The sequence below is a fragment of the Narcine bancroftii genome, chromosome 9 (assembly GCF_036971445.1).
Source record: "Narcine bancroftii isolate sNarBan1 chromosome 9, sNarBan1.hap1, whole genome shotgun sequence".
NCBI classification, from domain to species: Eukaryota; Metazoa; Chordata; class Chondrichthyes; order Torpediniformes; family Narcinidae; genus Narcine; species Narcine bancroftii.
The window spans coordinates 43,341,685-43,363,653 of NC_091477.1; the positions used below are offsets into that span (position 1 = coordinate 43,341,685).

Consider the following 21,969-nt stretch of genomic DNA (forward strand, 5'->3'; position numbering starts at 1 on the left):
CCATGAAAGACTTCAACAATGAAGACGCTGTTTATATCCGGTACCGCACGGATGGCAGGCGCCTGCAAGCTCACACCAAGACACAAGAGCAACTTGTCCATGAACTACTCTTTGCAGACGATGCCACTTTAGTTGCCATTCTGTTAAGAACATACTGATGTGTCAAAAACCTTTACTTTGGAAAGATTAACTTATATAAGAAAAAATAATTTTTGCCTCCTTAAATCATGTTTTTTTTGGGGAACTTGTGCATCTAGAAGAGAAATATTCAAATTTACAACCTCCGGTTGTGAAGCTTTCGTTGTTTTGCTTTTCAGGGAATCGACCCCAATGTTTCATTCCTGTTTGTGTTTTTGTTTGCAGAAGATAAACAGAGTTGTTTTTGTTGGCAACTTCCTGCGTGTCAATACACTGTCAATGAAGCTCCTGGCCTATGCATTGGATTACTGGTCAAGGGGACAGCTGAAGGCTTTGTTTCTAGAACATGAGGTATGTACTTAAATGACTAGTTTGTGGTTTGTTATTGTCTTGGGTAAACTTATATCTCTCAATTGTTCATTTTAGATTGGTCACAGTGTTTGAGCAACCGAAAGAAAATAGACACACACACTGAGAGCAGTTCAATTTATACAAGGCTTTATTACTAAATCTAAAGCTGAATTCACACTAGAATATGCAAGCCCTTCCCAATTGTACTTATCAATGCCTGGACTGGTCCCAACTGCCAAAGCAAGGCGATGACTGCACACTTGTCGTAGGTTGTCTGGGCGCCAGTAGTTGGTTGGAATCTTGAAGTTCTTGCTGAAAGATATTGCCACCTCTTGGAGAGTCTCAAACTTCAGCAGTGGGACCATGGCTTATATTACCCAAAAGTTGTTTACTTCAGATCTTATCTCTTTGAACAAATGATTTAATTATCTTCAAGGTCTCCCTGATTGTCTGCAACCAACAAAAGAAAACTGCATCTCTGGGCCTCATGGTGGAAGTTGGATAATGTCTACTGATTCATATGCATCCCTGGGCCCCATAGTGTAAATTAGATTATGTCTGCTGATTCTAAATAACAAGCAGGTTCTCAGCCTTGCAGCTGCAGAAGTAAAAATCACAGTTTAAATCTTCCATTACAGTTATCAGAAATGATACTATTGCAGCTTTTTATATCTTGTTCAAATTAAAAATCCAATTTAGATTTAGTCCTTTTTTTTTATATTTAAAAAAAAGGTGTAATTTTGTTTCTTGGTGCTTGGTCTTCAATATACCATCTCCTCAAAAAAAAAGTTGATGATTCTGATTATGGCCTGATGATGCCTGTTCTTGTCATTTGGTGTGTTGAGTGACAACATTTCTACCTGAGACCCAGGTACCAACATTGGAAATGTCTGTCTTTTCAGCATTAGATGAATTCTTATCTTGAGGGAAGCAGCAGTACTATTGAAGATTATCATCACTAACCAAACTGGGTAAATAAGACTATCAGGAATGCAGAAAGTCAACAGTGCTTACTGTATTAGTTTGGTACTCCAAATGTATCCCATCTTTGAGGCACCAAATGTACTGCCTGAGCTGATTGGGAAGGCTATTACTGCCTCAGTAGTTAATGGCTTAGGCAAATAAGACTAAAATGCACCTTGTTCATGACAAGGTCGGAAAGAAACAATTGCTGCTGTGGCTCCGTTTTAGATTTGTCATTGAATGCATTTTTTTGGTAATATTTATCATTTTAAGGACCTGTAACAACAATCGTGCCAAATACAAAACATCAAGAGATCCCCTCCCCTCTCTAGAAGTCCCATTAAACAGAAGAGGAACAAAGAAAAGGAAACAAAAAAGTGTCCCATTGTCAGTGTACAGTAAAACATATGGAGATGCAATAATACCACAGTGCTTACAGAGGTCTATTGGCTAGACAGTAGCGATCATTACCCTATATTGGCGCTACTGAGGTATCTATTTGCACTAAATAAGGCTGTCAGAGTTTTAGGAAGGTGTTTTATAACCCTTCCTGAGATTGTATGTGACTTTTTCAAGTGGGGTGCAGCTATTCATCTCTGAAGACTACCTATCCATAAGTAGATTGGAGTCGGACTTCCATGTTACTGCTATGCACTTCCTAGCCACACACAAGGCGATTTATGTGAATTTAATTTAATTTATGAATCTACCAACTGTTGAAAAGTTCCCTGAAAGACAAAGCTTTGGGTCTACCGGAAAGATGACTCCCGTGATCATGGTTATTAGGGTGTCACAGAAGGGCTTCACATTCAAGAAGGAACCAACCTCTCCTTCTTTGGCTTGGCTTCGCGGACGAAGATTTATGGAGGGGGTAAATGTCCATGTCAGCTGCAGGCTCATTTGTGGCTGACAAGTCCGATGCGGGACAGGCAGACACGGTTGCAGCGGTTGCAGGGGAAAATTGGTTGGTTGGGGTTGGGTGTTGGGTTTTTCCTCCTTTGCCTTTTGTCAGTGAGGTGGGCTCTGCGGTCTTCTTCAAAGGAGGTTGCTGCCCGCCAAACTGTGAGGCGCCAAGATGCACAGTTTGAGGCGATATCAGCCCACTGGCGGTGGTCAATGTGGCAGGCACCAAGAGATTTCTTTAGGCAGTCCTTGTACCTTTTCTTTGGTGCACCTCTGTCACGGTGGCCAGTGGAGAGCTCGCCATATAACACGATCTTGGGAAGGCGATGGTCCTCCATTCTGGAGACGTTATATTGGTGTAATATTGTTGGGTGAAGTACAGTTGATGGAGAAAATTATAATGGACCAATCTATGCCATCAAACTTCCCTGACATAGATCTGACCAGAGTTGTTCATCAACTATTATGTCTAAATCTGACTCCCATTTTATCCTAGATTTATGCAAACCTGGCTTTAGACTTTCACTCAATAAAAAGTACATTCTAGAAATAAAATTGTATAAATTTCCTTCCTGGAGTAGTTTCTCCCTTTCAGTGAATCCCAGTAGAGTCATTTCAGGGCCCAAATTGGCTGTAAGGAAGGATTGTAACGGAAGGTAACAAAAAATGGTCTTATTGGACAAGTCCTATTTCTTCTTAAGCTATTCAAATGACATAAAAAATCCTTCTTTCATAACAATCTTCCAGATGTTATACCAGTTCCAGATGTTATACCAGTTTTGTCCAAAGTCATGGGTATAGTTCATTCTGTTCTCAGGGTAACAATCCTCTTTTCTAGGTAACAATCCTCTTTTCAGTTTAGAGCCTCCACAGGTCTCGCACCATGTGTTGTGTGCTCAGAGGTAGGGAAAAACTACCCTTTCATGCCATTAAAATACTTGCAGTGAGGCATTTCACCCTTTCCTGGTGACTGGCCAAACACCTGAGTAGGAGGAGTGAATTATAGATAGACTACAGTGTGTGAAAACATTTTCACAAAATTCACTTCTATGTAGCACACCAGTGATTTTTAAGGTCATCTCCATGCACTCTTCCTGAATTTTTCCCCATCATCGACAAAAATTTCCCTGTTGAATACTTTTTATCGATTAAAGTACCTTTTTAGATGATCATTTCCAAACTGCAGGTTAATAACTATATCTTCATAACTTAATTCATAAAGTCCTGTTGATAATCTGGTAATTCTTTACCCTCTCCTTTATGAACCCACAGTTGTGTGTTCACATTTTCCCCACTTTGAGCACCCATTTCTCAGTATCTACTTGCTTAATCTCTCTGTGACCCATTGTAACTCCCTCCTTTCATATACATGACCTGCAGTACTTCCAAACTCATTTGATGCAAACTTGACTATTTATCTCGTTTATTGATATACATTTTGACAATTGAGGCTGCAGTATACATCATGGGCAGCTCTACTTGTTACAGTCCACTTGGGTTACATTATATTTGTCACAATTGCCTGTTTTCCAGACAGTTACTAACTGATTTCCTTAGCTAGCTATCAGTTGGACTTCCTGAGATGTTACCAACCTGAGAGAAGAGTTAGGCTTTGGGTAATTGTCTTCATTGGTTAATAGGACTGATGCTGTTGATCCACAACCAGGGAGGTAATGGAGGGGAAGATTCTGTAATATTGCTGATTTGACAATGTCTTTATAATTCTGATTAAACATCAGTGTACTTTACAGCAATAGAATGTTTATTCTCAGTAAATATGGACAACACTGTGCGTAGAATAATATCAGAAACAGCATAAATAGTTGAGAAAATCACTTTCAGTAAATATTGAAAAGACGAGCTACTTGCTCCTGGCTCCCTTTAAGAAGTTGATAGCACTCAAATACCACCAGTGACCAATGACATCTAACTCTTGTCCTCAGTTTTTCTGAACACAAATATGTTGAAAAACAAGGTTAACCAGAAGTAAATGTGCCACATGGATTTTTTAAAAAAAAATCTCTTTTGAACATCTAGGATTGCTCAAAATTTTGAGCATTTGGAACTAACTTTGGGCAAAGTTGAACTTTAGAAAATTGCTGAAAGGAAAATAAATGCTTGGATGCAAGTATGTTCTAAGTTTGAGTGATTGGAAAATGATTAAGATAAGTTTGGGAGCAAAAAAAGCAATGAAGCCAAAGATTTCTGATTGATGAAGGATCGTGCCTTGAAAAGTAAAGTGGTTGTTGGCTGGAGGATTACGGTGGAATGGTGTCACTGAAGGAAACAGATTTATGGTGCTATATACAAATATGCTGAAGAAACTCGGTAGGTCACATAGGAGGTAAAGGGTCTCAACATTTCTGGCCAGGGCCCTTCATCAGGTTTAAGCAAAATTAGGCAGATGTCTGAATAAAAAGGTGGGGGGAGTTAGAGAGGAGGAAGGAAGGACTGGGGGAGGCTAACGTGTGGTCAAGGGTGGATGCAGGTGAAAGGGTAGAAGAGGAAAAAAAGCTGATAAGTGATTGGAGGTGAAGGTAGTTCTGATCGGAGAGGGAAGGGGATATAGAGCTAGAGGAAAGGAGACAGAGGGATAGGGAAAGAGAGACTCTGATAGGAGAGGGAAGGGAAGCACTTGACCCCATCATCTGCAGACTTTCTTGTTTAACAAGGTTAATTGAACTACACCGAGTTTGTGGGAGAAAGCAAGATATTGTGGTTGAACCATAATGATATAAATGTATAGAAGTTTGTGACCAGAGAAAATGTGTGGCATGAAATATTAAAATAGAATATCATACCATTATACTCCTGTATTAGTCAATCCTGTGTAAAAGCAATTTTACCCTTTTTTATTTGGCCCAAAAATCGCATACTTCATATTCCATGTAAAAGTCCACCATCTTCCCCCCCCCCCCCCCCCATTTTTGACCTCATCTAAATTCCCGACGTCCCGACCACAGATCCTCATCTTAGCCCCCGACCACCCGCCCATTTGATCTTCCAAAGGCCCTGACCGCAAACCCTTGCCTTGGTCGCCCACCCACTGGAGCTCCCAACATTTCCTACGTGGATGGTCCTGGCCATCCAAGCTTCTGAAGCCTTGAATACTTATTGCGGTCAAAAATAATATCCATATAAAAGTTTTTTTTTTCTTTCCCCCCCCCCCCCACCCCCCAATTTCGCCTGGAAAATTGGTCCCCAAAACTGGACTATGATGCAAGCATATACAATAGTTGTACATCAGGAAATGAACCTGTCAGCCCACTGATTCTGCTCTGACCATCATGTGCTTTTCCCACATTCTCACCCCAGAATCTTCCACTTGCCTACACAAAGGACAAATTGCAGTAGTCAATTAATCTATCAACCCAACAACCGAGATAGGGAGGAAACCAGGATACCCAGATCAATCCCCCCCCCCCCCCCCCCCACAGTCACAGGGAAAGTGTGCAAATTCCACACAGACTGTACCCGAAATCAGGATTCGTCTTTGGAGTAATTAGGCTCTATAAGCTGCACTGCTTTACAATCCTGGCGAATGGTGCAGTGAAAGAATGAAAGCAAGATGCACCAGAGGTCCTTTTATTAATAAAGTCACCAGAGGATTCAAACTTTCTTCTCCTTACCATTCAGTGATTGGAGAAGAAACTAGCTGGGCACAACAATTCATAATTTTTGCAAACCGCAGTCTTTATAAGAAAATTAAGTTTTCAATGACAAGTTTTACTGCAATGAAGTTCGACCATTGTCTTGCTTTATTTTTGAACTGCAGGGTTACTTTGGAGCAGTAGGTGCGCTGCTTGGACTTCTCAATTCCACTTAGAACTTGAAGTATTCAACATCCCAGAAGAAATGTGCACAGTGAATTGGAAATGGGAAAACAAATACATTTATCCAGGGAGGAAAGCCTGGTGAAACTATGTAACACAGTTGAGCCACACTTCAGGCTGGTTTGTATTACTGAAGTATTGTTTCTACTTGAATTGTAAAAAATCTTAGTGTTTCATTTGGGTCCATTGTTTTGGGCATTTAACGGCAGTTTCGTTTCTCATTACAATGTTGCTAAATACTTAACAAATTATCTGGATTTATGAGTCTAATCTTGGATTACTCTTTAACCTATTCAAATAGTCTTCAGAGAACCTTAATCCCCTGCAAATAATAATCCCAATTTTTAAATCATAATTTTCTTTAGGAATAATTCTAGAGAAAATATGAACACATTTTTTCGATGTCAGATTCAATGTTGGCGATTAAATTGTGACCCCCCCCCCCCACCATCTTCCCAGAGAGGTCCACCTGATGACACCGTGTTTTCACCTAAAGTGGCTTTTATTTATTTTCTAAATTAGTTGTTAATTTTATTTGGGAAATTTGTATTTTATAAGGGAGGGATAGAATTCTACCTTTGAGAAATTACTAGAAATATTTCGATCTCTAAAACGCCTTAAGCCTGCATCAGCTAAAGCTGCACAATGTAACATCCTTACAGAAAATGAGGAAAACTAATATTGTATATAACTTTTTACCACATTTAAAATTGTACATTTTGTTGAAGATATTCACTACTGAATGTGGATTATCTGACCATGTGGTCCATACACCATCGGAGCAGAATCTGAGCAGGTTTTATGCTACTCATCTAAACAAGCACATCAGAACACTCCCTTGAAGTTAGTTCTTTGATGTTAGTTTTAATATATTTATGATTTTTTTTAGAAAATGTTATTTAATCTTTTGTTTTCTGGAGGGTGCGATAATCTCAGGCTACTGCCTTCGGTATTGATGTATGGAGATTTGTGACTGACATACATTAATTGCTGGAGATGTTGGAAATCATGTCAGTTACCAATAGATGTGAACAGTATTTAATGTGGCCTCATTGTGTGTGTATTCTGCTAATTGACTGCTATTGTCAGTCCATCACTTATGCAATGATTAAGTGCCAATTATTCATCGTCTCTTCTAATCTCTAAAAAAAGAGACCATCAATTGGAAAAACACGACCATAAACTCTTACCTGTAGCCATATGTATATATCACAGCACTTATTTTCAGAAATTTCTTGAAATTTGAACCCTTCCGCAGTTCCCTAAACTGGAGCCTCTTTGAACTGCCGACAGAGGAAACCGACCAAATAGTTAATAGGGGCCTGTAGTTGGTGGAATCTAGAGCAGCGTTTCTCAAACTGGGTTCCGCGGAAGAAGACAGGGAGTAATAACAATCTACCTGTTTTTCGTTAAATTATTTTTTACCTGTCTTTAATTCAATTTGTTTTGGGGGAAAGATAAAGATGGCAGCCGGAGGTGGGGGAGGAGAGGGGGACCCAAACAAGACTCAGGAAAACTGGGATGCTTAATCTTTTGAAAAGTGACTGGGGCAAACATTGGAGAACATCAAACAACGCAGCAGCCAGTTTCATGGTGAGAATGCACCTTATCTCTACCAAAGGAGCCGAGGGCACAGTCGCGACTCGACTCGGAAGTGACTTGAACATGCGCGAAGTTCTCCCAGCACTCCGATTCTGTGCTGGTGAAGCTGTTGAAGATGGGCCAGAGTAAGTGCTATGCTGTTGCCAGGGTGACACACATGCTGGTCTCTGGGAGCTGGCAGTGGTGGCATGAAGATCTGCATTGTGTACAAGGTGTCCAGCCTGTCATCTGCAATAAGTGAACAACGGGAGGGGTGCACAGCCGGCGGTGTCTGACCGGTGGCCAGTACAGCTAAATAAAGGCCAGTAGTGAGTGACACCCAGGTGAACAGGCTTTTAGTGGGGAGTGAGGGGTGGCTTGGGCCGTGGCATGGAGTGAGGAGTGCTGGCGGTAGCCTGCGCCCATGGCAGGGCAAGGTCAGGGGGTGCCTTTACTAAAGAGATCAGGCTAGAGCCTAGGTGGTAGTTAATCTGCTATTGGTGAGTTTATTTACTTTCTTACTGGGCTTATGTACATACCAGTCTTTTAAACTGTAATTGATTATTGGCATTCTGCCATTTCCAAGTGCTCCCCAAAAGGGTTCCATGAGCTAAAAAGTTTGGGAGGCCCTGATCTAGAGCAAAACCAAACTGCTGGAGGAATTTAGTGGCCAGGTAGCAGCTGTGCAGGGAAATAGATAGTTTAGACCCTTCATCTGAGCTGAAAGAGTGGTGGGGAGATGGACAGTATGAAGAGGAATGGAGAACTCTGTAATGGGTAGATCCAGGTGAGGAGGGTTTAATTGATAAATGGAGTGAGGAAAGATGAAAATGGTGACAAAGGTTCAATCCTGATAAAAGCGAAAACTCCACAGATCCTCTCATCCATCCCTACCCTTGCACACCCACTTCTTCCAAAGCCCTATCATCCCCAGCCCTACTGTCCAGTTTCTTTCTTCCCCACCTCCTCCATCTGCTGATCATCCAATAGATGCTTGATGGCTTGATGCCTCTTTCTCTGCTGCTATTTCCACTCTTCCCTAACCCCAACTGTCAATCCAACCCCTGCTCCCTCACCTCATTCTGCTGGTTATCTCCCCTTTACTCTTTCCAAGTCCAGATTAAGGGTTTACCTGAATGTAATCTATCCATTATTCTCCCATGGGTGCAGCTAAGCACCTGAACCAATCCTTTGCGGTAAGTTGATAGGATTTAGATCAACTGTTAGAAGGCTCCAAAATTTGTTATGAATATGTAAATTATGGGATTGTAGATTTTTTAAAAAAACAATATTTTAATTAAAAATGTAGACATGCAGTGAATTGAAGCTTTGACCAATAGCAGCAATGTCTAATGCAAAATATTTTGTTTGCAACTTGCAAAGGGTGTTACTTTAAATATTTAGAGCAAATTACTTATTTTAATTAGTGTTTGTCAGCAGCCCTTACATCATTTACTGCCCATCCAAAGTTACCCTGCTGCATTCTTTCTTTCCATTTCAGAGAGCTGTTAAGAGTCAACTACATCAATTGACATGAATCAGATCAGTAAGGAATAGCAGGTTTCATACTATACAAATCACATTTAGCTTTCTATAACTATTTGTTTTGCAGTCACTTTTTATAATTAATCTGGATTATTAAATTTGTTGTCAGGACTACTAATAAAATAAGAATATCAATAATTGATGATCCAGAGAACTCTTTCTGCATTCCATTCATTAGAATTTTGTTCTTGGCCTGAATAGCTTGCTGCAATTTTTTTTCAAATGGATACATTTTAAATTCAGATCAGAGTAAGGATTCAATTCACTCAACTGTTTTTCTTGCTACTCATCCTTCAATTATTTTAAACGTGTGAGAAGCATTTCTCCATTTGAAATGGAAAAGTTAGCAGAAATTAAAATACAATACATGAAATCCAAAGTAAGAAATTTTAAAATGTATTCTGGATTATGCAATGATCTGTGATATTCAAAATGAAGTTGTACTGAACTGGACATTGTATACTCAGATCTAAAATTGTACACATTTTGACGTGCCTTTATAATTTAGAACAAAACCATTTGATCTATTGTACCTATTTCTGTTTTGTTCTTCCCATTACATCATCTAATTCCCTTTTGAACTAGCTTCTGAAGCTGCTGGCAGTCCAGTGAGAAACTTCCCCTCTCTGATTGTATTCCTTTAGTATCGTGCTAGCAAAATTTGCATTGGCACAGTGAAAATATGGTGTGATAGAGATTAATTCACATACATCTTAGCTTAATAGCACTCTTTAAATGTATTGCAATGCACAGCATATTCATTAGGTTTGAAAAATGTGTAGTTACTGTAAAAACTCAACCTCTAATGCAGTGGATAATACCAAAATATGCTCTGTGCATATTATACACAAAATCTAAAGTATCCATGTGCCTATGGAAGTTTCAGTAGTCAGAAGACTAAGGCAGAGCAGGTGGCCCCTGTTTCCTTGAAGGAATTGGGTAGTTTTGTTTCCTCGTGTCATTCACTTCTCTTTTGGTCCTTCTGCAATTACTGTAATGTTCAAATCACCAAGATTTTTCTTTTAAATATCTGCATCATATTAAAATTTCATCTTTTCATAGAAATCAGTGGGTAGAACAGTTATAAAAATTCAGTTGTTTCCTGAATTACCTGTTTAACAAATAACTAAGTAGAATCTATTCTTATCAGGGAAGAAATTAAGATCTCAGATTTGCCATAAATTATGCTTCAAAAATGTGTGAATTTTAAACAATATTGATTTCTTAATTTCTGCATTCTTTTTTTCTCTTTCACTCTAATTCGCAATTTTAATAGCAATGCAGACTAATTTATTTTGAACACTGGTTTTACATTACCTCTGAGAAATGCCTCCTGTCTGTGTTTTGTCTGTATGTGGCCCTTCCTTGCACCTGGCTGTTATCATGGTAAGTATACTTTTAAATTTGCTGTAACTGCATTTCCTATCATTGGGGACATTTACACAGACCAGAGCCATTATCAATTCATGTGTCCATATTCATTTTTTTTTTAAACTTTTTAAAACCAAAAAACTGTGGGACTTTAAGCTGATGCTCTCCACCAACTCTGGTCCAGGTGTATCACCACAGGAGGTTCATTATAGTATTTTAAAACCGTATTTATACTCAAAGAAAACTTTTGTGGAAGATTTCTACTTTGGCCCTAAAACTAAATCTGCTAGCTGTCATCTTGCAAAGCAACAATGGTTAATGTCCTGAATTTTATTGCGAGGCAGTGATGAAATTAAAGAGTATGTAATTCACTTGCTAATTGTAGCTTACAATTAACTACATGGTTAAACAATTCTGTAAAACATGAGCTAAGAAATTATGAGGGTGGAGTGACTAAACCTATGTAACCTTTAGCCATTTCATTATGCAAGAAAATCAAACCTGGACTTCGCATGTGGAAATGATAAATCCATTTTTATAATGCATCATAAATGCATTAAAATAGTTTGATTAGTATGACTGGTCAACATGCATCTTTAACTATTACATCTTTATGATGGCTCCCCAAACATATGTACATAGAGGGTTCAGGTATGTTTATGGGCTTCAAAAAGTAACAAGCCCAAGCAAAACTCCCTCCTGTGATTTGAAAATATAGCTTGTATGTTAAATATTTCATTGTTCCGTGATATGAGCTGTTGTCATTTGCTAAACTCAGTCAATGAGATTTTGTTGGAGGAAAGAAGACAGAGGGATAGGGAAGAGTGGGAGAACGGGGAGTAGTTAAATATTAAGTATTGCTCTTGGCTTTCTTTGAGCAGTGCCTGATGCCATGGACAGACATGTCAGTGCAGACAAGGGTGGAATTGAATTGGTTGGCCACTGGGAGATTCCCGTCATTGATGTGAATAGAGCAAAGGTGCTCAGTGAAATGATCTCCAGTCTCTCCAAAATAGAGAAATCCACAATGGGAGCACCCGATGCAGTGAATGACTCCTGCAGATTCACAAGTGAAATGTTGCTTCACTTGGAAGGACGTTTTGGGGCCTTGAATGGTGGTGAGGGAGGAGGTGTGGGCGCAAGTGGGGCACTTCCTGTGGCCGCAAGGAAAGATGCCAAGGGGGCGATTGGTGTGAAGGGATGACTGGACGAGGGAGTCATGGGGGGGTGTGGTCCCTATTGGAAGGCGGAGAGGGGAGGAAAGAGGTAGATGTGTCTGGTGGTGGGATCATGTTGAAGGTGATGGAAATTGCAGAGGATATATGTTGGATGTGCAGGCTGGTGGTGTGATAGGTGATGACAAAAGGAATCCTGTTTTAGTTCCGTCTAGCGGAAGAGGAGGCCAGGGCAGATGAGCAAGAAATGGGAGGAGATGCGCACAAGGACTAAGTTGATAGTGGTGGAGGGGATGTCACATTTGTGGAAGAAACAGGGCATTTCAGATGATCCATATTAGAAGACCTCATCTTGGGAGCAGAATCGATGGAGATGTAGGAATTGAGAGAAGGGAATAGAATCCTTGCAGTGGACTGGGTGTGAAGAAGTATAGTTGGTGGTTGTGGGAGTTGGTAGTTTTGTCACCTGAAATGGAGATAAAGAGATTAAGAAAGGGATGTGTGTCACCAGAGATAGATCATGAATTTGAGGTCAGGGTGAACATTAGCAGTAAGGCAGATAAAGTTGACAAGTTCATCCCGAATGCATGAGACAAAACCAATGTAGTCGTCAATATAGCAGAGGAAGATTTGGGGAGCCTTGTCAATGTAGCTCATAAAACTAACAAAAAGGCAGGCAAAGCTGGGACCCATCTGGGTACTCGTGGCTACTCCTTTGTCGGAGGAAGTGTGAGTCAAATGGGAAGTCATTGAGGGTGAGAACAAGTTCTACCAGAAGGAGGAGGAGGTTGCTGGTGGAGGGAATCTGGTTAGACCTCTGGTTAGGATAGAAACTAAGGGCTTTGTGATCATCTTTAAGGAGGATGGAGGTGTAGAGAGATTGGACGTCCATAGTGAAAGTTCAGGGAGTTGGAAGCTATTGAAGAGATACCTCATGAGGTATCACGATACAGGGAGAAAAAAATGGAGTCAATGTAAGACTACACTGGTTCAGTGGGGCAGGAGCATGTGGAAACAAGGGGTCAACCTGGATAATACTCGGTGTAAATGAGTTTCTCTGGCATTGTGTTTGTACTTCAATCATGACATCTGCAGACATTTATATGAGTAAAACATATGAAAACTTTTCTTCTTGGAGTAAATCACAGCACATAAAACAAAAGAGAGTTTTCCCTCGAGTTGCTGACAGTCCATAGATTCGCCTCCATTGCTACCTCAGACTCCACAGCAATAGAGTCCAGTCCAAACTATTGGCAACCCGAGCTCCAGATCTGAACCTGCGACCCAGTCAGGAACCCTTCGGCACCCTCTCGCATCCCAGTCCCAATATCTGGTACTCATTTAGCCAGTTTGAGCCAGTCTCCAGCAGCCCACCACATGCATGGGTCTTTCCCTCAATGGACCGCCGCCGTGGTCACCATCCCATGGGTTGTCTCGTCTCCTCTGCTCGTTCTCAGATGGGGAGGGAAGGAAGGGTGATCTCCCCATTTTCTGGTGCCCTGCGCCAGTCCTCTGCTCCCTTGGAGCCTGCAACCCCTTGTGACTGCTGCAGATCAGAGGCGCCGCCATCTTAGGCACAGACCCTCCAATCATGGGATTTTTTAAATAAAACCATCATCTGTTCTTTGAACGTTCCGTTCAAAGCCTGTGTGGAGCTGATAGCAGATGACTGGGCTGTTGGACCCTGCAGGACCACTCCTTGCTCTCCGTGGATCTGTGCCACCAGCAGCAGCGCTGCTGTTACAGCTGCTCTGTCAGTGCTGCCATTTTGTTCCCTATTTTCCTTCTTCTTAGTGAAGTTGCTTCTTCTTTGTGAAGGTTCATGTAATGCTGTCAACAGGTTTAAATAGAAAACTTCCATCACCAGGAGAAATTGGTAGATTTTATATCTAACTTTGTCAATTGATTATGCTGTACAATTTAAAGGGTTTTTTGGAGGTCATGGGATGCATTTCAAAGTTACACAACTTCCCAAATTTTTTTTAGAAATGCCCTGATTAAAAAGTATGCCAAGGTGAGATGGAATAGCAGATAATAAGAAAGTTGCTTTTATTGGTGCAAGTTCTGACCCACATAATCGAAAAGAGAACCTTAATGTGAGAATGATCAGATTGAAATGAGAACCTACGTGATCTGATTAATTATTTGATGAGTATTGTTTAGACCAGATTATCCAGCACATGTTTTAAATGTATAGGTTGCTAGTTTTTTTTTAAATTCAGATTCTTTGAATTTCAACCAGGATTTAAATTCAACCTGTGGTAAATGAAATTTAGTTATTATTAGTTCAGGATTATGAATGAAGTAGTTGATCCATTGTTGGAGCTCATTTATAATTTTCCATTTGAAAGGGTCTGAATAATGCAACTATTTCCTGATGCGCTTGACAATTGTGATGCTCTTACCTCCAATCCGTTACATTTAAAGATATGATTTGAGAAAACATCAGAGTATTGTTTCCTGTCCTAATTTACAACAAGTTCTGTCCTTAAATTGTTTTTTTTTAAACTTGGGAGATATTCATGAATATAGTTCAATCTCACCTTTATTCCATGCTTAAGTACGCTGTAATTTTAACTATTCAACTATAAATCATCTGTTCTGTTTTTTTTTAGTTAGAGTGCAAGGATTGTGTTTTATGTGCTAAATTTCACAAACTACCAACTGAAGAAGGGTATAAAATACAAGTGGCTATGTTGGGATAAAAATTATCCATTCTAAAAGCTGATAACTAATTGAATTGTAGATATTAAACGAATCTTTGGTGCTACCAAAATTATGATGTTTTAAGGCAACAGGTAAGAGTAACCCAATAATTTTATTCCTCTGTCGCCACCCCTGGACAAATAGGTTAAAATTCATGGTATAATAGTATAATATTAATAGGAAGTTTTATCAATTGCCAAGTTTATCATGTATACCTTTTTAAGGATAAAATTTCAGGATTATGGCTGAACATTTTAACAATTTCCTGTTCACATCCATCATTGAGCAGACACTTTCTGTTAAAAAGACACTTGAATCATTTTCTGTATCATTGGGTCTTGGTGATCATTTTGCGATTCCATTGAAATCCCAAAAACTAAAACTTGGAGGGCAGAGCATCAGAGACTAAGTTCCATGATTTGCCTATTTTCATCTTCTACAAGGTGAATCTGATGAGCTAAATAAAAGTTTTCAAAATTTAAAAAGGTTTCTGATTTCAAGATTACGCTTTTGAAAACTTACTGTCTTGCTTTCCCATGGGAAACTGGGTTGGCTGGTTTTAAATTCTGGCAAGAGTAGGGATTGAAATCAACTCGATAAAACCAGAATAATGGAACGTTTTAATTTCATAGCAAATTAAATGGCACACGAGAAGATGCTGCCTTTGTTGTGAAGTAACAATTGAAGTCTGAATGAAACCAAACATATACAAGTTCAGTATGCGGGAGTTGCCATTTTGAAGATTCCCAAGTACAGCAACACCTCATGGCAGCCAATTAAAATTTTCTGGGGTTTTTTTTTGGGGGGGGGGGAAATTTCCAGAAATCTAGCTCAGGATAAGTGCAGTAAAGTCTCAAGTTAAAATTGTTCAGATCCCTTAACAGTTTAGAGCTTCAGGATCTCATTTTTGAAAGATTTCAGTCCAGGAATATTTTTTTTTCTCAACTGGGGGAAGTTGCAGGTACTGAGCATTCCACAAAACATCAGCTTGACCTTATTGGTTAACTCATGCAATTATTGAGGTAGTCACCAGCACTGTGAAATTGTCAATCTAAAGCATCAATAAATTGGTCACTGCTAAGAAAAAAAATGAAGATTACATGAAATTTTTTATACATGATTTCATTGTAATTCTGGAACTTTAGGTGAATGAGTGTGCTGGGTGACGGTGCTGTTTAAATGACCTAGTATAACTAAAACACTGAATATTTGTACAGAAATTGATATGACGAGTTGTAGATTATTGTTTAACATTTATTAGAAGCAGATGTAAATAATGTAATTTTTTTGCCAAACTGAATTTAGATTACATGTGCTATATGATTCATTGCCTTGCTGTACCAGTGTGTTTGTTCTGTGTATATATTTTTGTTATTACTGTGAGGTGTTGTTCTTAAAAGATGGTTTTTATTTTCCTTCACAAAACTTCTAAAGGCCAAAACTTGTATCAGTATCATTCCCATCAACCGTTAAGCTACAGTTTGTTGTATTACCTGTTGCATGGTCAGATCTCTGTTCTTGTTTGCAAGTTGCATTGTACTTCCTTTGTGCTTGATAAAATAAAACTCATCTTCAACTTTAATCTCACTGATTACAATTTCATTTTCTGTATCTTAGTACATTTGAAACTAAATTCAGGATTGCACACAATGTGCATGTGCGATCATACGAGCATCCTATACAGCTGTTACATGATGTTCCAAGTCTTCTACTCTGATCAATAAAGGCAAGCATGCCAAAAACACCTTCTTCATCACCTTGGCTACCTGTTTCACCACTTTCAAGATCTATATACGTGCTCTTGGTCTCCCTGTTGTACAACATACCCTCCCATTCTGTGGATAGGACCTGCCTTAGTTTAACTTCCCAAAATCATCATTTTGTACTTGTCTGCCATTCTTTTGATACTTTTCCAGTTGCTCAAGATCCTGTTGTAACCTTAAATAACCTCCTACATTCTCATCCAAATCATTCATGTGTATTAACAATATGGGACCCAGCACTGCTCTGTGCAACACTTTTTTTAAAAAAAGGCACCTTCCAGCCTTCTGGTTCCTCGTCTGTTGCAAAGATTCAGAAATGTCGGCCAGGACCCCAGCAAAATTTTCTCTTGCTTCTTTGAATATTTAATATATCAGCATTTAAAATAAGTTCCAAAGGAATATCAAGATACGAATAGTTAAATCCCCTGATAATGGCAGTAAAGTGGCATGTCTTGAAACCTAATTTACCTCAATTGACCATGAAGACAACCAGATTGGACAGAATATTAGCTGAGATCAAATAAGGTGTAAATGTAGATGTAAAATAATTGTCTTGTATGATACAGTAGATGGAAAGTAGAACTTTTTTTTTACAATGTTTGCAAAATGGAAGCCAACATCATCTACAAAAATATTCTATCATACTACTATTTGATAGAATCTCAATAAATACAAGTATGGAAAGAATACATTTGAAGCTTAACGTTAGGTTCAGAAATAACTAAGAAAATGGAAGCAGGGCAACTATGGCATAGTCCAGGTAGCTGGAATAGATGCAATTGTGAAATACCTACATTCTCTGCAATTTAGTCTTCCACCGAAGTAAGCCATTATTGCAGTTTGCGTTCAAAAGAAATTTTGATTTGTATGTTAGGGATGAAGTTGCATAAAATTTCTTTGTGATCCCATCAGTATGATGAAATTCTTCCTGAATGGAAGAATTACAAATTATAGCTGGGCATTCAAGAGCTGAAGCTGGTTGCACTTCTCATACAAAGGGTAAGTTGCCATTTTTGTACTTTCTTCACAAAGCGCAACAACAGGTGGTACTAGTATGAGAAACTGTTGATAAATGGATTCAATGATTAATTAGCCTGTATATGAAGGCAATATACATTTAATAAATAATATAATTCAGCCATTCACAAATAATTGATGTATTTTCTTATCCCTGTTTAATCGATAAGTAGGTGATGCAACATTCTGAAGCCATGAATTAATCAATGCTGTCAGCCATTGCAAAAGTAGTTCATTCAGAAACTTGATATATATTTTCTTGTCTTGGTTTGCTGCATATGTTGCTCAACAGCTCTGTTTGAACTGTGGGTGCAAATAAGTAATTAATATACAAGAATATAAATATATCAGCATTTCTATTAAAATTGGTGATAAAAAATATTTATTCTTACTTGTGCTCCTTTATGTAATCATTCACTAAAAAGACAAAGATATATTTAGAAATGTCAAAAGAGCAGCATTCAACACAATAAGCGAGCGATTATATATATAACACCTTTTCTTTAAGAAACTATTATAAGTCACAAATTCTTTCACTTTTTGAATTATCAATGTTGGGGAAGTAAAATAAAGATTCTACGGTATTGGTGCCTGAAAACACCAATAAAATTGTAAGGAAGGATGATAGCATGTTTAATTTTAAAATCCATCTCTCAATTATCACCCACTACTGAATCACCTAGATAAAATTTTTCAGCAAAATTTAAAACAATTTTTTGTCATTGTGCTATTTTTCTGATAAATTTGGTGGAGTGCACTTGCTGATTACCTATCTAATTGAATCTTTTGTTTGAATTACATTCTTCCCACAACTTACTACTGATTTTTGGGAGCTGTTCCCTTAGATAACTGATTTACTCCTCTTGAATGGAGCTTTACATTGCCAGTCCTTCATCTGCCTGGACTATTTCCAATTTCCATGGAATTTTAAGAAGTGTGGAAATGCCTCAAGCTTTGCTGTTTGTCTACAGCAACATTTGATCAAATTTTGAAATTACTATCGTATTCATACATAATTCATGAGATTACTTTTACTCTTGAGTCTACCACATCTTCACCTGACAAGCATGGAAGAATTGGTGAAATCTAGAGGGTAGGAAGTTAGAAATGATCACAGCCATATAACCTGCATTCATCAGAAATCTTTAAATATTGAGTATTGGCCTGACACAGTCATAAATTTAACAAGAATTAACACTGAGGGCAGCCCTATACTGCTCTCATATTTTTGAGTCACACAACACAAGCAGGGTCTTCAGACCATTAAGTTTATGCTATCCGTCAAGTAACTTAAGATTTCAGATTTATTGTCAAGAGTAGGTACGTGACATTGCATACAAACGAGATTCTTTTTCTTGCAGGCGAGACAGAATCACCACTTATTCTCGGAAGCTGAGTATTTGACAGGAAAGGTAGCATGGGGGTTCTGCAGCCCACAGAAAGCCATCGCACGCCGACACCATTTTGTAATTATCTATTTAAAACCATTTACTTGTATCTAGGCTATAGCCAACTGTGATCTGGCAAGTCAAATACTCTTAAGCGTTATGAGGGTACCTGTCATTTCAGATTGGGTGAAAATATTCTTTCTCCAATTCCCTCTAATCTCTTACTGCTCACCCTAAACCTATGCTCCCTGGCCTCAGACAGCTCTGCAATGGAGAATCTCTCTTATATGCTCTATCAATGCCTCAATGGTTATATGATTTTAACTGTGGCTGCAAACTTTTTAATACCAATTAATATTAGTTTCCTAAATGAGGATGATTAATCATAACCCTGGGATACCCACACATTCAAATTACATACTTTATCACTTACATTTCTTCAAGATCATTGGAGCCATTCCAGTCAAAGAGATGAGCAGAAAACCAAGGGCAAGATAAAGTTTTGTGTTTCCGTGCTAAAATGAAAGAACAGTTCACTTCAGAGAATGTGTATGTGAAATGAGAACAGGAAAAAATGGAAATGTTCAACAGGAAAATGAGGTCACATTTCAAGTCAATTAAATAAACCTCCCTACTACCTTCCCCTCAACCTATCTTTGCATCATCCACAAACTTAGCCACAAAGCCATAATTCCAATATACAAATCATTTGTACGAGGTGAAAAGTAGCAGACCCAACACCACTTGTAACCAGAAGCCAGGCAGAAAAGGCCCCTATTTTGCCATCCACTAGTCAGCCAATCTTCTATCCATGCTCATGCCTTTCCCATACCACAGTTCAGCAGCCTCATGTGTGTTATTGTCAAAGGCCTGAAAATATAACTAGAATTTGAATTTATCATTCATTAATGATTGACAGAAATCCAATTTATCCCAATTTTAATTGCAAATGTCTTCAGGAGGATTCCAAATCCTGACATCAATACCAAGCATAATAAATAGACTGAAATGATTCCTTTGAATGTACGGTCATGTTACAAACAGAACAATCCAGCTGAGAGTGAGCAATTCACTAATGTCTAGCATTGCTAGAATGTGGGTCAACACCAGGTAGGTTATGAAGCTTTTCACAACAGAGGAGGTCATATTTGAAACAATTATGGTGAAGCATCCTGGTTCCTTTCAACTTCCTCATATTAATCACTTAAATAGGTGAGTAGAATTTCTGTTTTGACCATTGTTAAAAGCAGGTTCAGAATTGCATTTGCTATGACCAGTCATTTATTTTACTCAAGTCTTTGCTTATATTTATTTCAACATCTCAGGAACCCAAATTGGTGACAGACCACAAGCAGCAGCAAATTTTGGCATTTAATGACGAGGATTTGAGTGCTTCAATCATTTTTTTATGATGTTCCAAAGCAAATCTTGCCACCTGGATGCTTCAATTATATGAGACCACATCTGGAATATTGTGGACAGATTTGGTATCCACATTTAAGGAAGGAGATACATTTCTTGCAAATGAAGAGGTGCAACAAAGTTTCCCTATATTAGAATCAGTTTGTTGTTTGAGAGGTTGTTAAACAGACTGGGTTTATACTTGCAAGGAAGAGAGGAAATCTCATCTAACTCAAACGAGGTATAATGGGATGATAGATTATGTGCAGTGATTCCCCTTCAACTAGAACCCAGGATCACAGTTTCAAAATAAAGGGGCAGGCATTCAGTATGGAGACAAGACAAAATTTCTTAATTCAAAGGGTGGTGTGAATCTTTGTAATTCTTTATGCAACAATATTGTGGATGTACAGTCAATGCTTTAGAGAATTTGTTCAAAATATTAAGGTAAAAGAATAGCTATAATTTTATTGAATCCTGCATCAGGCTCAAAGGGCAAACGGCCAACCTCAGTTCCATTTCTGTCTATTGATGCAGCAGTACATCAATTATCTTGATATTATTCCCTCAAAGGAACATTTTCTAGTTAGATTGAAATGTCAAAATCAGTTCTGATAAATGTTGCAATCCATTTAGTGGCTTTTAAAAAAAATCTAGTATCCCAGTGCTTTCAAAAGAATTGTGATATCTGGACAGATCTGTAATGAATTTCTTCAGACTTTAAAAAAATACATACTCAGCTTTACACTCCCTTTGCCATTAAGTCAATATATAATTAACCAAATGGATAACTGATACTTTGTTGAGAGATGGATTTATTGCAGCATCCATCAAAACATCTGCTAAAAAAATCCACTGTTTGAACCTTTGACATACGCTCACTTTTCCATTAGCATTGCTGATCCCATCATTCGTGTCTGCAGAGTTCAGTATTTCTTGAGGATCTGAAGATAAAGAATACAACTCTGGATGATATCACAAGAAAATAATTAGCTTCAGTGCAAATAACAAAGCAAAGGCTTTACAACACTGCTCCAAATCTTTACTATTGTCAAAGGTTCATTCTAAAAATAACTTTCAATACAATTCTGAAAAGACAAAAAATTTTTTATGATGTTCTAAAGCAAATCTGCCACCTGGATTCTGATTCCAGCATCTCCACCCATGACAATCAAAGCTCCAGCCAGTAGATGGCGCAGGTAGTCATAGACTTTACGAATTTACATTTACACCTTCAGAAAATTATGTTTGCTCAGAGAGGTGTGACAGCTGCTGAAGATTTCTGGCTTTCTGTACAAACCAGTACCCAGATGTAGGAACACCAGATATTTTTCCCTGGGAGGATAAGCAGTCGTCACCAAGAGCAGGGCATGGTACTGGTGGAGGAAGAGGTAAAGGTAGGATTATGCAGGGAACCAACTATATTTCCATTAAGATTTCCACAGTGAAAGCTATCAACCGGTCCAGAGACAATTCAAGTTTATCGTCATCTGATTGCACAAGTACTACCTGACAATATCCTCTGGTCCTTGGTGCAAAACATGCAGACACACAACCAGACATAACACACATACAAACAGCAATACATATGTAGGACAATTATTCAGATATACAAATAAATGTCAAACATGAAATGCTGGAGGAACTCACCTGGTCCTTTCAGTGTCTATAGGAGACAAAGATGTATTGCCACCATTTTGGGCCCTTCTTCAAGGCATAAGCAGAATAAGCCAGAAGCAGGAAATTTCAGAAATTCAAACAATGGGGGAGGAATCCAAACCAACAAAAGATGTTAAATGGATATGATAAGAGTCAAGGTAAGAATTGATCATGT

At 38.6% G+C, this 21,969-nt stretch overlaps 1 protein-coding gene and 1 long non-coding RNA gene across 6 annotated transcripts in view; one reads left to right on the plus strand and one right to left on the minus strand.

Annotated features, from left to right (window-relative positions):
- Positions 1-16,148, plus strand: part of LOC138743469 (pantothenate kinase 3) — a 39,286-nt gene extending 23,138 nt beyond the window's left edge. For all 5 annotated transcript variants that reach the window (XM_069898892.1, XM_069898888.1, XM_069898893.1 and 2 more), the window contains 2 exons: positions 364-489; positions 6,131-16,148. In XM_069898892.1, coding sequence (XP_069754993.1) covers positions 364-489; positions 6,131-6,181 — 177 coding nt within the window. In that variant the 3' untranslated portion in view covers positions 6,182-16,148. The remainder of the gene's footprint in view (positions 1-363; positions 490-6,130) is intronic.
- Positions 16,149-16,932: 784 nt separating this feature from the next.
- Positions 16,933-21,123, minus strand: LOC138743471 (uncharacterized). Its single transcript, XR_011344913.1, has 4 exons — positions 21,018-21,123; positions 19,168-19,249; positions 17,739-17,763; positions 16,933-17,649 (listed from the first exon to the last, which is right to left on the minus strand). It is a non-coding gene; the product is annotated as an uncharacterized lncRNA (long non-coding RNA).
- Between the last annotated feature and the right edge of the window lie 846 nt (positions 21,124-21,969).